Below are 15,844 nucleotides of genomic sequence, written 5' to 3'. Positions count from 1 at the left end.
TCCAGCTGCCCCAAACCAGGGGCTCCTCCCTGGCTGTAAGACACAGCCCCCCAAACCTGGCACAGCTGGGGACACAAACAAAGCACCCCAGCACCTGCCAAGGGCTGCTCAATATTTCTTCTAATTTTGGAACAACGCTGAAAACATTAAAATTCCCACCTTTCTCTTACATTTGTATAATATATATTGTGAAATATCGATCCCTTCATGTAAAGTTTGTAGCATATTATTCTTTATTTTCTTTCTGCACTCCACACTGCTTATTTCCACCCTGGTTATTTAACTTGTCCTTTTGCGTATCTGCCCTTGGGGACCTGTGCCTTCAACTCCTCTATAATTTCCCCATCAGTCTGCTCTGCTTCCCCTGGGCTTTCTGCAGGGAGACTAAAGCTCCTGGGATGCTCCGATATGGCAGAGATAGGGGATACCCAAGGAAGATAAATGGAAGTATTGATGAATGCTTGGAATAAATGGCACTGATAGCTCGTAATCCCATTGCATTTGTGTTTAAGCTGTGATAAAGATTTGGGGGCAATTAACAGCATGTTTATAGCATCAGCTAGTGCTGGCCTTCCTAGGGACCCAGGGGAGTGCCCCAGGTGTGCCTCGACCAGCACGCCGCCCCATTCCCAGCTCCGCAAAGCTGTGATGATCCCCGCTGAGTCCATCTGAACGATTTAACCTTCTCCAAAAAGCTAAATATCACAGGGGGAGGGAGGGAAGATTTGCTTAGCTTTGCACTTGATGGATCAGACCTGCAGACTCCAGATCCCACTCCATGCCACATTTTAGAAGATGTGATATGTCTGCCTCCATCCTCATCCTTTCGTATGAGTCTCTGTAATCCCAAATATAACCCAGCAGGGCCCAGAGCCTCTCGCAGTTCCCTGGCAGCAGTGTCCCAGCCCATGGCTATCGCCCCGTGACCCGGGACTGCCGCCGAATGACAAGTCGAAACCCGGTGTGCGGGAGCACAGCTGGGCTCCCCGCTGCTCTGCTGCAGGAGCCGGGAGAGGAGGATGCACGGATCTGAAAAGCAAGGTAAGGAAAGCTTAGCCGTGAGCGAATGCGATGGAAAAAGAGTGGTAGGGTGCACGATCAAATATAGGGTGTTGTTTATGGCAAATTTGTGCTGAGTAATCATCGGGAAGGCATGCTTGGATCCTGCAGCTCGCAATAAAAGCAAAAAAAATCCTGCTTTAAAGCCTTGTTATATAACAGGTTTGAGGGTAGGTATTGCACAGAAAACTGCTTCTCTTGGTGGTGTAGCACATATTCCTGCCCGATGGGAAGTTAAGGTGCTGAGATTCAGCAGTGGGCACAGAGCATTTAATAACTCCAAGCTGCCTCCTGTTCTGGGTACATCAATAACTCCATGCAGAACATAACCATCTCGTCTTGCACCCTAAAATAAGTGTGTGCGCATTTTAGCACCGTGAAAGCCATTTGGGTATATTCCCTCTAAGGAAGAAAAACCAAGTGATTTTCAGGCTTTAAATAATAATTGTAGCTTATATCTGAACATAGCTGTCCTTCCTACAGGACGGGTAATTGGATGTATATATGCCTATATAAATGCTGCTACGAGATACTGATATCAAGCTTTTTGCAGTGCATCCACTGTGATGCTGACCTTCAAACACCTCCCCCAGCCATTCTCTTATGCCAAGATAAACACAGAGCTGCCTTCCCTATAAAAATCCTACTTTAGGCCAGAAAAGAGGGAAAAATATGTACTTAAATGCATACTTCATCACATTTGCTTCAGTCCTGCTAAGGAAGCCCCAGCCAGGTGCTCGGAGGGGGGAGGGCAGGGACTGGGCTGCGCGTTCCCCCCTGTGCTGCTGCTTCAGGGAGGTGTTCGGTCCCTTTGACACCACTTCAGGAGCACTGCGACTTTAAGTCAGGACATATTTAATGTCTTGCTGATGTCTGTGTGGCTGTCGTCATTATAATCTTATTTTGGATACTACCAAGGAGAGGAGGAGCAGAAGGGGAGGAGGAAGGTGAAGAATATTTTGGACAGGCCCCCAGGAATGCAAACTACAGACTTTATTCACTTTCTGCATTTGCACTAGGGCCTCCATCTTCTGATAGCCCTTCAACCGTGGATTTCTCTTAGTCATAGCCTCCCAGATAAATAGATAAATAAATAGATAAATAAATAAATAAATAAATAAAATCAGAGTACCAAGGAATTCAGATGACACGGGCAGCATGAAGGCAACCCAGGCTGCACTATATTTAGCCAGCAGTGACACAGCCAGCTTGTGTATGGCCCCAGAAACACTCCCAGCTGATAGATGCAGCATTTCGGAGAGGCTGCAGCCATTAAGGAGGAACCACATTTTGTCCTTGAGCACCAGGTTTTTCCTGCGCGCCACTGGCAGTGTAAGCGCCAACGTTTAATTGCTGACCCAAGTAATCCACCTCGCGGACAGCTTTGCCCTGCTGCAGATTAATCCCGTGGCGCTTTGCACGAGTCCTCAAAGCTGGATTTTTCAGCAGGATTTGCTAAAATCCATCCCACTTTGCTGCAAAAATATGGTGGCACCCCAGAGGGTGTGTCGGAAATGGAATCACTGGACTTTAGTGGTGGAGAGTTTGGAACTCAGATGTGCTGCTTTGGTTTTGGGATCAAAACTGGGCTATGGGGCTTGTGGGCTCAGTGCCAGCATCACAGGGTGGTGTTTTACAACACCCCCAGCTCTGCTTGAGCAGAGGCTCAGATTTGGATAAGAAAAATCTCATGCTGTAGGAACATGGTCTGGAAATCCCAGATGTGACTGTACTGGACCAAGATACTGTAATTTCCAACTACCGTAAAAATTAGATTACAGATGCTATCTCAGGGGTAGATAAAACAGCTGTGGGAAGCTCTCAATGTTCAAATGCTATGAATATTACCTCTTATTAGTTATACTAAATTATATTTTATGAACTCTTACAGTAGTTCACATTACAATGGTGTGTGAGGCTCTGTTTTGATAGGAAATGTAAACAACATACAGATTTCTTTCTCCTGAATAAGTTCTTGTCTTCAGTAACCAGAAATAATAAGGATGGGAAATGGTATTGTTTGCAACCCTGAATCACAGCTGGGAAGCAGAGACATGGAGAAATTTCATGTGCAGAAGAAAAACATACCATGAGACTGAGGTGAGGGCCAGGATTTTCTCCAGATCCTCTGAAATGGAGGTTTTGCTGTGTGGAAACTTGTGAAGTTTATTCCCTTCCCTAGACAATGTTTTGAAGCAAAAAAAACCCAAGAACAACAACAAAAAAAACCCAAACAAAAATCTAACCACTTGAATTCCTTTTCCAAGTAGTAATTTTAATGGAAAACTTTACAAAAAGATCAGTTTACTGACATGTCTGCGTGGGTCTCTGCCCCAGCACAGGGGCACTGGCCCAGGCACTGGGGGTAGGATGCAGGCAGGCTCTCTGTCTCTGCACACATTTACTCCTGGCATTTGTTTTCTTCCCCAACAGATTTTTGAAGATATTTTAACCGCAGCACATCCACACATAACTCCCAGCCTGGGAGTCAAACGGCGTAATTATTTTAAAGTCACATGGTATAGACTAACGCCTGCAATATTACTTTCTGAGTAATTTATCATATGTGATGATAAATTCTTTCCTGTCCTAAATGTATTGGAAACCTGAGCTAGATCTGGGTGGAGCCGTGAGTTTCTTCCAGCTCCATCACTTGCCCCTTGCCCAGGGCTGTTTCCAGCCTCCAGGAGAGCATTCCATGGTGCAGAGCAGCTCTCAGTGAACTTTTACAGCAGCACAGGATACATAGCCAAGAGAGGAAGATTGCTTTGAATCCTTTCTGCTGCATCAAGCATGCTTCATTTGGGTGTTCACAAAGCTTTTCTATCGCTTGGTGTCATGAAGGCATCTCAGACAGGCAACCAAGCTGTGGCATCCACAAGCAGCTGATTCAGTTAGTGTTATAGGAATTAGCAAAGCGGGGGTTGTTATTACCCTTCGTGGTGCAAACGAGTCACCAGGAACAGGTTGAGGGTGTTCATACCCAACCCTGCCCCCTGCCTCGCTTAAAGGGGCTGCAATGTCTCTGAGGACCAGACTTCTGGATCCTGGACCACTGAGTTTACAGCCTGCATCCAAAGTCATGATATGCTGCAACCTATTCCAACGCCAATGCAACTGTATGTCTCTCCCCTTGAATTACATCCAAGTTATTCTTCCAAAACTGCGGAGCACTCTGCAGATTGAAAGCAGCATTGTGGGAGGGAGCATATGCAGCCTGCTAGTGTCTGCTGGAGTATTACTTTGGAATGATGAACAGACATAACTCTGAACTCAAACTGCATCAATTAGGTGGGATGCAGGACCTGTAAGCCAGTAGATACTGTGAGCTGAGACAGACACCATTCATGTTTTATATAGCAGCCGGAACAACAAAGCTCCAAGAATATAATTTTTTCTACTAGTATTAGATAAAAAAATAAACTACCAAAATCTGTAAGAAGGTAGAGCCACTTTAAACAGGACGTGTTGGGTCTCTGGCAACCTTCCTGTGCTATCCGACCCATCTGTATCTTCCCACCCTTCATCAGCTGGACATCACTTACATATCCATCCAGGAGAAACCATTACTTTGAAGCTTGGAGTGAGGACACTCATGCCCTGGCCTACTCTCCCAAAGGAAACTCTCTTCCCATACATCCTACAATGAGGTAGTGATGCCACCTGTAGTTTCCATTCTGTTTTCATGGAAAGACTCACGGCATTGAGGAATCCTTGGTCAGAGCTACCTAAGAGCAATGACCTGACTGTTTTCACTACATTATTTGCTGCTGGTGCCTGACCCTGTGCGTAGCCGCAGTAGCTGAAGTCAGCCCATAATGTCTTACTTGCTCATGTAAGTGTTTTTCCTGGTTTTTAGCACCTGTCATTTTCCAATGTGAACAATAACCTGATGAAAAGAAATGCAAAATTCTGGACATTTTTTATGTGTTTAGAAACACAAGGAATCTGGGCGTGGTATTATTTCAAACACAGTAGAAAGAAGTGCTAATGCAATCTGCATTGTAAGTGCATGGCTTGATTAATTCCGCTTTGCCACTCGTTTCAAGTTACAAGAGCCTGGAAAGCTGAGAATTTTCTGTGGTGTGGACTACAGGCCCACCTCTGTCTCGGTTAATGAACATAGAACTTCTCTTGTTGCTAATGGAAGTATTTGTGTGTTTCTGAACTCATGCCTTTCACTCCAATGCGGATCACACATATACATATTTTGCAGACTGGCAAACAGGCTTTAGGAGGGCTCTGCACAGATTTTTCTTGGTATTTAGCCACTTACCTCACAGTGAATGGGAAATGATGAATGAATGGTAGTTAGGCCACAAAATATCTGACTTCTACCTAAATAGCTGATTTGGGCCTGAGGAATTGTATGAATGGCTGTACAGCCTCCAATTGTCCAGGCATTTGCAGGCTGGAGGCTTCCTGAGCCAACAGTGACACACGTCTATTTAATGGCTCCTTACAGATTTGGTTTTCCCATACATTTCACCACTCTCTTTGTGAAGCATATACATTTTTAGCATCTACAACAGCCTTTGGCAAGCAGCTCCATGGCTCAGCATTGCGGAGGAGCCAGTCAAATCCTTGAATACTCGGAAACAAAGTCTTGGGCTGAAATGAGTAAGTTGTGCATCATCCCTGACAGCACTTTAATGAGACGAAAAGGCAAGAAATACACAGACACAGCAATACACTTAATGGTGTGTGCTGCCACGGAGAGGAAAAGAAGGGAAAGAGGAGAATAACAGAGTCAAATACATCCTAGTGTCACCGCAAAACAAAATAATGATAAGCAGCCATGCAGGCTCACCAGTGTACCCCAACAGATTTTGCAAGCAAGCAAGGCAAGTGCAACCTTGCCAAGGATCCTGGTAGCCTGCGGTGGAACTGTCTCTCTCAAAAACCCCATATGCTCTCAGGATAACTATATTCAAGTTTTGGTGCTACGACCAGAAGCCACACTTTCGTGTGAGTGGTTGCAATGCTTTCTCTGCCATCAGGGTACCCTTCCATAGATGCTTGCGTAAGGACTGTGAACACTCTGAAATGAAATCACAGCCGCTGGTTGACAAACACTTGTGAATATGTTCTTCAGTGTCCCTCCACTGAAAAACACATTCGCTGGAGCTTCAGCTGCTGAAGCCCCAGCTGTCACCAAGGTGCTGAGTGTTGCAGTTAGGCTTTGCTACTGCAAAGGTTCAAGACTTCTTCTGATGAAGGAAAGCAAAGGTTTAACTGGCAAGCCCTACTTAAAAACAAAGCTGAAACTTTCTCAAGACCACATTTGCTTTTCATTAGAGATGAACAAAACAGGAACAGCCAGTTTGGAACTTTCTGGATATCAGGGGTGTTTAACAAAGGATTAGAACATTTGAGCCCTCTCTCCACCTGAATCCTCACAAACCAGTCCTATTTAGCCGCGGCACACTGCATCCCACAGTGGTAACATATGCTACACTGCATCAAGCAGCCGGTAGGCTGTGATAGCTCCTTATTTCTCCACTGAACTCGGGTGTGGACCCTATACTGCACATACAGAAAAAGGAGCAGCATGGGCAACCTTGACTGTAGTCCAAATACCACTATCCTTGGCACAAGTCTGGATGCTGCTTTGAAATCATATTTGTCTGAGAGCCTGTACCCATTTTGCTATCATGTCCCCATTTCCAGAGTAAAACATGGGAATCAATACTCCTGGCCAGCCTCTGGCCCTGCCAAAGTAATGAATGGAGCCTCCAGACACGAGGACAAGAAGTATAATCCCTGCTGTACAGGTCACATAAACCCCAAAATCATTTGTGCTTGCCCACATCTTATCCAAACATGGAAATGTGAAGAGCTTCTTCTACAGGAGTCAGAATTGCAACAGGCTGGTCCCGGGGTTCTGTTTTGTCAGCCATTGCCACTGTCCTGACAAAGCTCCTGCTCAAGGGAAGGAGGGTCTGGCTGACACTAAAACAGGGCAGGACTCAACATAAATTCAAGGAGGTCCCAGACTGAGGATCTGGCTATCTTTAGAGAAAGTGATTGTTTAGAAGGCACTGTTTTTCTCTAAGTTGGCCTCAAAGGTGAGTTGTAAGGTAAATCCTTTGGCTGAACCTGTAAAAGTTTATTAATTGCCTCTTAAAATCATAGAATCATTAAGGTTGGAAAAGTCCTCTAAGATCATCAAGTCCAACTGTAGAGCCAGCACCACTGTGCCCACTAAACCATGTCCCAAAGTGCCACATCTACACACTTCTTGAACATCTCTAGGGAAGAAGACTCCACCACTTCCCTGGGCAGCCTGTTCCAAAGCTTCACCACTCTTTCAGTAAAGAAATTTTTTCCAATGTCCAATATAACCCTCCCCTGGCACAACTTGAGGCCATTTCTTCTCATCCTATCATTTGTTACTTGAGAAACGAGGCCAGAACTTGCCTCACTACAGCCTGCTGTTAGGGAGCTGCAGAGAGCAATAAGGTCTCCCCACGGCCTCCCCTTCTCCAGGCTAAACAATCCCTGTTCCTGCAGCCGCTCCTTAGAAGACTTGTTCTTCAGACGCTTCACCAGCTTTGTTGCTCTTCTCTGGACATGCTCCAGCAACAAAATGTCCTTTTTTTAGTGAGGGGCCCAAACCTGAATTCTTGTAAAGATTGAGACTGATTTGACAATTGCAGTTTTGGTGGGAAGACAGGAGGAGATATTTTGGTTCTGGTTTTCTTAGGACAAGCAGTAAAGGAAAAAGGGTGATATCACACAGCTTCCTGATGACCTTAGTTAGCTGTCGTGATTTCTGAATTGGTGTCTTTAAAAAAACCACCAGAAAAACCCTATGACCCTATTCTGAGGTGGAATTGTTTTGGCTCTCACCATAGCTTTGCTTTCATTCCTTGCTCCACTAAGCCTTCATCAGGAGGGAAATGCAATACTCTTCTAAGGTGACAAGAACCAGCAGATGCAAACAAGAGGTAACACTTTCTTGAAGCTACTTTAAATGATGCTATATACCTTACGTTTTTAAGATCTTTGGTTTATGTTTGAACACATCAGGACAAAAATGAAACAAACAAAAAAAATCATTTCTTCATCTGTGGCAGTAATGACCCAAAATGCAGTGGCATTATTTCTTACAGTTCATCTGTGCTGCTTGCTGATGGTATCTGAGTTGGTCCATCCCAAACAAGGAGCTTGCTGGCTGTAATCAATTCAATCAGGCTTGCTTAACCAGGGTTAAACAAGTGGCTCTTCTTTAAAATGCTGGCAGCTGTGGAGGCCTTGAGCATCCTGCAAGTGGAGATGCTGCTGTCAGTGCTCTCTGGGGAGGTGGGCAGTGGGACTGACTCTTTTCCTGAGAAAAAATGGGTACTTGATGGAGTAAAACTGCTATGGGGCAGATCCAGAAGGAAAGGTCCAACTGGAAAATGTAATGATACTCTTGCTTTCCAGCTAGAAGAGTGCTATAGGCACTAGGGTCAGAGCTGATCCCTGCAGGGCGCGTTCCGCCCTTCCTGTTGGGGCTGAGCTGCTGTGACCTGCCCAGCATGGTGGCTATGGAAGGGCTAGGGTTTAGGTTTGGTCTGTGTTTTTCTCAGGACATGTTTTTGTCAGGCTGCTGGGGATAAATGTGATGCTGAGATAGACACAATTATCAGTGCTGTCAGTTCTGCGCCCAGTTAGATTTATGGTGGAAAGATGCCTGCACTACACCAAATTTTTGATGACTAGATTGTCACAGTCTTAAGCAATGCCTTGCTATCCAACGTGTAAGACCATGGCTGTGCTGTAGGTCTGGGTACTAAATAAACAGAAAAGGTGGTGGTTGTTATTTTTTCAGACCATCAGAAGTTTGATAAACTGCTTCAATTTATCCAAGTGTTTAAGCCTCCTCCTGCTGGCAGGATGGCTGACAGAAGAGCTCAGGCCCTCGATAATGCGGCAATGTGTGTGTGATGGGGTGGGTTACGGGGTCGCTAAAGAGTTCTGCACAACGTAATCATGGCTGAGTGCCATGGGTGCTCCTTGCAAGGTTTCAATGAAGGTAAGGAGAGTTAAAGAGATTAAGGTTATTTCATTAGGATTTGAGTGCTTTGAAGAGAGAAAAGGCAAAAATGTTAATTCTCTAGAACATGTTTTGATGGCTCAGTGTCCCACTGCAGGGAATGAGGTGCATGAGGAGAAAAGAGGAAAGAAATTATTGTAGCTTGGGCTATGGAGTGAAGGAGCTGCCCTGTGCAGCAGTATGAGCAGTTTGAAAATGGAAATATGCAATCTGCTTGAGCAAGTCTTATTTTTCTTAATAACAAATGTATTTTTTTTTCTGGGAGTGATCACAGTCCATATCGTATAGCATATCTGGTAATTCCTTTATCCTTACCTACCCATATACACGTGGGTTTGGGCTCCTTCCAGAAACACTTTATGCAGGGAAAGTTATTTCACTGTGAAAATGAACTTTAGAAAAAGCACTTATTGAGTTTTAAAGGTGTTGTTCTCGATATTAAACTAATTTTCAAGCTACATTTTTAATTCTTGCACCACTCCACAGTTTGAATGTGTTCATAAAGAATTAAGAGTATAATGTTTCACCTTAATTGTTCATCTATTTGGAAGAGAGGTGGAAAAAAATGAAATTGAACCTCAGTACAGTTGGTGCTTGATTACAGCTATGAAAAGAGACTTTACCCAGGAGAGGTTGCAACCCAGACAGAGAAAGGCAGACAGAATTAGAAGTTGGTGAGTCAATTGACTTTTCCAAGGTCAGTAATGGGGAGAGAATTTGTATCTCTTGAGTCTTGGACAACATATGACCCTTGGCATGTTGTTAACATCTCCCAGAGCCTTAATGGCACCTGCCAGCCTTATCATTCAAACATAATACATCCATGTTCTGTAGTATCATTGGCCACCACTCAATAAATCCTCAAGGATGTTAATGAATTAGTTTCTAAGTAGCTGTTCCCCTAGATCATTCTTTCTTTACTTTCATTCTTGAAAGCCATTTGCTATTTGTTAGTTGATTTGGGTTTTTTTTTTTTTTTTTGAGGTCTACATGATAAAGAATGTTCTACACAAAAGAGAGAAACCTTGTGGCCCTTCATCAACCTAACTTGAGGGGACAATAGGGGAGAGAGGAATGTTACTTTATATATTCTTTTCAGCTAAATTTCCCATAAGGCTGGAAAATGTGCAGTTTCAACCAAAGCCCACACAACATGCTTCCCTAATCCCACCTCTCTGTTTGTACTGGTGGTAATTATGAGCAAGGATAGGACTTTGCAGTCTGTTTCCTCCTTCTTCCTCTGCCTTGAGATCCCCTAAAAGGCTGCTCTGTCCCTGCTTAGTGCCTGTGCTGATGCCTTGCAGAACCCTTTTTCTCCAGGCTGGCGCTGAGGAGTACAGTGCTGATTCTCCTTCGGAACTCTATGGAGGGAAAGAAAGCTATGATCCCCCAAACCCTAGGACAAATGTGGCAAGAAATTAATTAATAATGGATTCAACAAGGAGAAGCTTTTTTTTTTTTTTTTCCCTTCCAAGTATGACCATACTTTACCTCTACGTAAATGACAGTGACATCAACATTGGATAGGAAACATTGAGCCAAAGAGGCTCTGGTGAGCAGCGACAATCAAACACTGTCTGGGGAGTTACAAATGCTCTACCTGCTTCAGTACTTGGAGACCCGCAAGCTATAACTCCTGCTGGAGTGAAACTTTCCTCTTGCTTGGATGATTTTTCCATGAGAACACTTTCAGCAGAACTTTGATTTTGCTGCCTAAAGCAGACAGACTCTTGCTTCTGGATTTAGGATACAAAATTTTATATAAGCTGAGCTTCCTGAGTTGATGGATAGAGGCAGCAGAGCAGGCCAGAGACCACAGCCTGTGGCTTAAGATGGGGGACAGGCTATGTAGGGTGTTCTGTTGTGCCAAGTTCCCCAGCTTGTTCCCTCTAACAGACTGCAGCTGTCTCCAGTGAGAGCATGCTTGAGTAGTCATGGAAATGTTACATAGACTTAATATGCCCCTTTCACCTGAGAGCCTGTTTTTTCATGTTCAGGCTGCTATCCGAGCGAGCAAAAAAACCAAGTAAACCTGCCCAATTTTCCATATTTTATTCTAAGGCACAAAACCAGTTGTAATCTGGGTTGACTAGGAGAGCCTAACAGATGTGATGCCTAGTAAAAATACCTGTGCTTTTTTTTTTTTCCTTATTAAGTCGCTGCACATGGGTGCCAAGAGGGAGGGGAACCCATTCCTAATGGCAAGCATTGCAATCTGTGTATTGCTCTATACAGACCAGCATATTAAGAGCCTAGTAATGAAGGGGTAGAAAACACAATTCTAACCCTGAGTTCAAGCTGCTAGCTGTGAACTAGCTGGGTTAGGCATCAGCTTGGATTTTTCTGAGACAATTCTGGGTCACAGATGTACCTTGTCTGCACTGTAATATAAAATTGCCGGAGTTATATAAACAATAGCACATGACGAGGTATGGCTGTACCAGATGCCTGCTGCTCTGGAGCATTAAGCAGAAAAGTTTAAGCCAAGTGTCAGTAATATTTCAAATTATGGTTAGTGCTACAGAAACGCTTATTGACATTATTGCTTTAGAAGCAAACCCACACTATTTTTTCTAAGCTGAGTACTTTGTGTGCTTTCTGTAGGAGATAGAAGGCATGCTTGTGTCTAGATGCCACGGCTACTTTTTGTGTTTACTTAGAGTAAAAAAAAAAAAAAAAAAGGTCAATTTAGAAGAGTTTATTAGTGGTCATTCCTCCTGGAGCATCCCTCAGTTCCTCTGCTCCATATACAATGAAATTATGATCAGCCAGCCACGCCTGCAAACTGTGTTGAGCAAGGCATGTCTCATCAGTTGTTCAAGGACATGCTTTGTGTTGGGTCTAAAGTCTGTTTACATGTGAACAGCTAAAAATAGAATGGCGAGACCCAACAACAAAAACAGCTTAGCAATGGGTGGTAGGGTTTCTCCAGCTGGGTACTGCCAGTGTTAAGGCAGCAGTTGCTCGGGCAGGGGCTACGGATGCTGATGATGCTCGCCGTGACACCGTGGTGCCGTGTTTGCTTGTTCACCTGCAGACGAACACTGAACAAAAGATGTTCTTCAGGTTTTTGGAGGCTTAGTACAGAACTGCTGTGCTACCCCTCCTCCTTCAGCCTGCAGAGGTGGCTCTGTCAACCCTAACTGAGTGACCTTGGCTCTTCCCAAGGAGCGCACCTCTCACCAGGGTGAAGGAGCACTCTTACTGCAGGTTGCTCTATTGAGCCCCTTTTCACGCCAGCCACACAGCCCACTCCTCCGAGCGCAAGGACCTCTCTTGGGAGAGGGATGCGCTTGCCAAAACTTATCACCAGCAGTGACAGAATCATAGAATCACAGACTCACCAGGTTGGAAAAGACCTCTTGGATCATCGAGTCCAACCATTCCTATCAACCACTAAACCAGGTCTCTGAGCATCTCGTCTACCCGTCTTTTAAATCCCTCCAGGGACGGTGATTCCACCACCTCCCTGGCAGCCTCTGCCAGTGAAATGGAAAGGGTGTAGATCCAGCACATTTTCCTAAGGGATCGCTCGCAGTAGCCGGGGGGACCCTCTCCTGCCGAGACCGCCCCGCGGCAGCGCTTCCACCACCGCGGGATCTAATTAATCAGCAGATGCTTCTACCGGGGCCCTCCAGCCCACACCGCCCGCGGCCCCCGCGATTGCTTCCGGGCCCCGGAGGGGCGGGAGGGGGCGGCACCGGGTGCGGGCAGGGGGGAGGGGGCCGCCCCGTCCCGCCCTTCCCCTCCCCTCGGGGCGGCCGGAGCGCTTCTCTTCCCCCTCCTGCCCGCGGCGTCAGAGGAGGTTCTCCGCCCGGCTCGCCCATGAGCCTGCTCGGGAGCTACCGGAAAAAGCCGGGCAGTGACGGCTATGAATCGTTGCAGCTGGTGGACAGCGGCGCTGAGGGCGGCGGCGCCAAGCCCGGGGCCAGCGCGGCGGCGGGGTCGAGCGGCCGGAGCCCGGCGCGGCAGCAGCAGCCGCCGCAGCAGCGCGGCGAGGGCGGCAGCACCATGGACAGCTCAGGTAGGGGCGGGCGCGGGGGGCGCGGGCAGGGGAGGGGCCGGGGCGGCCGCGGAGATGGGGGGGGCGCTGGCCGGGGACAATAGCGGCCCTTTGTCCAAGCGGGGTGGTGGGAATGAGGTGGTGGAGGGGCTCGGGAGTCCTCACAGTGGGCTCCTGTCTTTAGCCCCGGAGAGGAAAAGGTTCTTCTGAAGCTAAAATGGAGCGTTTGGGGATCTTTCCCCACTTATTTAATGGAATTATCTTTACTTTCCCCCCCAAAAAGCGTTTAAATTAATTCTTATGGATGATGCCCTGCGTGCACCATAAGACCAGATGGTCTTTATGACTGGCAATGGGATAGAGAGTTCCACATCTCTAAATCACAGGTTCAGATTTACCTGGATAACCAGTAATCGAGAACACTCATCTGACCGCTTTGAAGTGATCTCTTGAAATGAGCTGGCTCTGGTTCTGGTTGGGTAGATGTGCCCATCGCGTTGAACGTCTACAGCCTTTGTAGGGAACTTGTAAAGATCAAAATTTTCCAGGGAAATACCCTGTTTAGTTGTAGAGGACCAAATTTGATGTCTGTCCATTGTTATGGGGTGAAATTGCAGTGATAACTGCACCCTTTGATGAAAGAAAGGAGTGGGCCCAAGACACTGTAGTTAAAGTACATCACTTTGTTTTAATGTGGTGACCTTTTCTCAAGGGGAAAATCCCCTAATGACCTCTGTCTGGACTTAGGTGGGCAGAGTCTTACCTTGAATTTTTTTCCCATGTTATTACAGAGTCATGTTTTCCTCTTCCCCCTTGCCATTTGAGTTTGCTTCCAAGAGTTCCTTTGGGGGTTGGCTTTGTTTTTTTAACTTTTTTTACTCCTGGACTTTAAAAATTTACTTGAATTTGCTGCTGTGATGTCTCTGCTACAGTTGCTTGTAATCATAGCATGTGTCAGTAGATTCTTTCTCACAGTAGGCTGTTGTGTTACGGTTATTTGGATTCTTACATTGGCATCTGCTGCAATAGTTAGACATTGAGGTCAGTTTAATATTTACGTTAGAGCAATTATCTGAATGAGTTTCCTAGAACTTTAAGAACCCAGGGCATTAGTGTTGCAGAATGTGGCATTTGCATCCAGCCAGGCGTGGGAGCGTGCTGCAGACCTTGTTAAGTCATGGCTTTTGTCTAGCGTCAGCCCAGTGTATTATTTGAGTGTTGCTGTTGCAATAGTTCTGTTCGGTTGCTCACAGATAGCTAGACAATACCTTTATTTACAGATTTTGTGCAATATTCAGCCATTTCAACACTTAAGCTACTAACCATGAAGACATCCTAGAGCTTTAATTGTATTAATGCCCTCTATCAGTTTCAAGGATGTTCTCCCCTTAAACACATGGGCTTGATCAAGGGCTGCTTCTGGGATTTGGAAGCTAGTGGTTAAGAGATCTGCGTTAACCAGAGTTTCCTTCCCTTAGTTCATTTTGGTACTCTCACTGCCTAAATTTTACTGGCACTATAAACCACGCATCTGACACTTAAGCAGCAACAGACATCAGGCCTTAATACAGCCCTTGAATTGAGTTTATAGGATTTTTTTTTAATATCTTATCCGTTTAATAAGTGCTCTTTACTGGGTATTCTAAATCTCACATGAAATTTTAAAAAGCTGTATTGAAGGTAATGCTCTATTCTAGACCTGAAGTCCACAGTTGTGTTTGCCTTGTTAATTCAAACATTTTATGCTGATAAATGCCTAATTTTTATCAGTTCATTGCAAAGACATTTTTCTTTGCCAAGTATGAAATTTTAAAAGCTTAAAAACCCCATATCCACTCCTCAGGTGTGCCTGTGATTTCTAGCGATTTAGTAATTGAAGCTGCTCATGAATTGTGGGACGTGATTTATCTTTAATGCAGTGTGAAGATGGAGAGTTGAGGAGGGAATTAGGGAGGAGTGTAAGAGAAAGACGATAAAACAGGATGGCTGGGGTCCTGGCTTAATAGGAGCAAGGAAAAGTCCACCACCCACCTTCTGTGGTTTTGTTTTGTTTTTTAAAATAGAGACTATATTCATATTATAAATACTTCAGACTCCTCCCACTAATGATGCCAAAGTCCAAATTCCCAAGATGGGCAGTGCTAGAGCATATTTCAGGTGGCGACCTGAATTCCTTGGGAAGGAAGAGGGTGAGATGAACTGGTGGTGCAAAGGAGGTGTGCTGATGGGTTTTGGTGGGCAGGGGAGCATCTCATCTGCATAATTAGGTGGCAGAACCTGAAAGTGGAATCCTTGATGTGCCCTGGCCAAATCAGAGCTTGTTGTGTACTTCCCACCTGCCCAGCCTCCCTTTTTTTTCTCCTGGGTTTAAATGGGTTTCATGTGTAGCAGAACAGCTGCTGCCTGAGTTATGGGAATGGCTGTTTGCAGTTCAGGAGTGAAACAGTTCTAAGGTACAACTTTGTGTCACCAGCAGTGACAGCAGTGTGGGACATGCAGTGCAGTGGGCTGTGAGTGCAGTGCCTTAGCTTGTCTGTCTGGCGGGGGAGGGTATTGCTGTGCCTGAGCCGAACATCTCTGGGTGCAGTTAAATAGCATCTTCGAGGAAGTTAAGGGAAGCCTATGGCAGGGGGTTGGAAGTAGATGATCTTTAAGGTCCCTTCCAACCCAAACTATTCCATGATTCTAAATAGCTGGAGAATGAAACCTTCCTCTTCCTCTCTCCCTCCTCACATATTACG

At 45.5% G+C, this 15,844-nt stretch overlaps 1 protein-coding gene across 2 annotated transcripts in view; it reads left to right on the top strand.

Moving 5' to 3' along the window:
- Positions 1-676: 676 nt before the first annotated feature.
- DNAJC6 (DnaJ heat shock protein family (Hsp40) member C6) overlaps positions 677-15,844 on the top strand; it is a 49,629-nt gene continuing 34,461 nt past the window's right edge. Inside the window, exons 1-2 of one of the 2 annotated variants that reach the window (XM_054073281.1) lie at positions 677-1,041; positions 12,986-13,124. In XM_054073281.1, coding sequence (XP_053929256.1) covers positions 13,112-13,124 — 13 coding nt within the window. In that variant the 5' untranslated portion in view covers positions 677-1,041; positions 12,986-13,111. Of the gene's footprint in view, positions 1,042-12,925; positions 13,125-15,844 lie in introns of those variants that run through there. The other variant, XM_054073280.1, reaches the window with a different exon arrangement.

Source organism: Cuculus canorus, chromosome 8 (genome assembly GCF_017976375.1).
Source record: "Cuculus canorus isolate bCucCan1 chromosome 8, bCucCan1.pri, whole genome shotgun sequence".
Classification (NCBI taxonomy): Eukaryota; Metazoa; Chordata; class Aves; order Cuculiformes; family Cuculidae; genus Cuculus; species Cuculus canorus.
The sequence above is the reverse complement of the archived record's forward strand: the minus strand, read 5'-3'. Positions and strand labels throughout refer to the sequence as shown.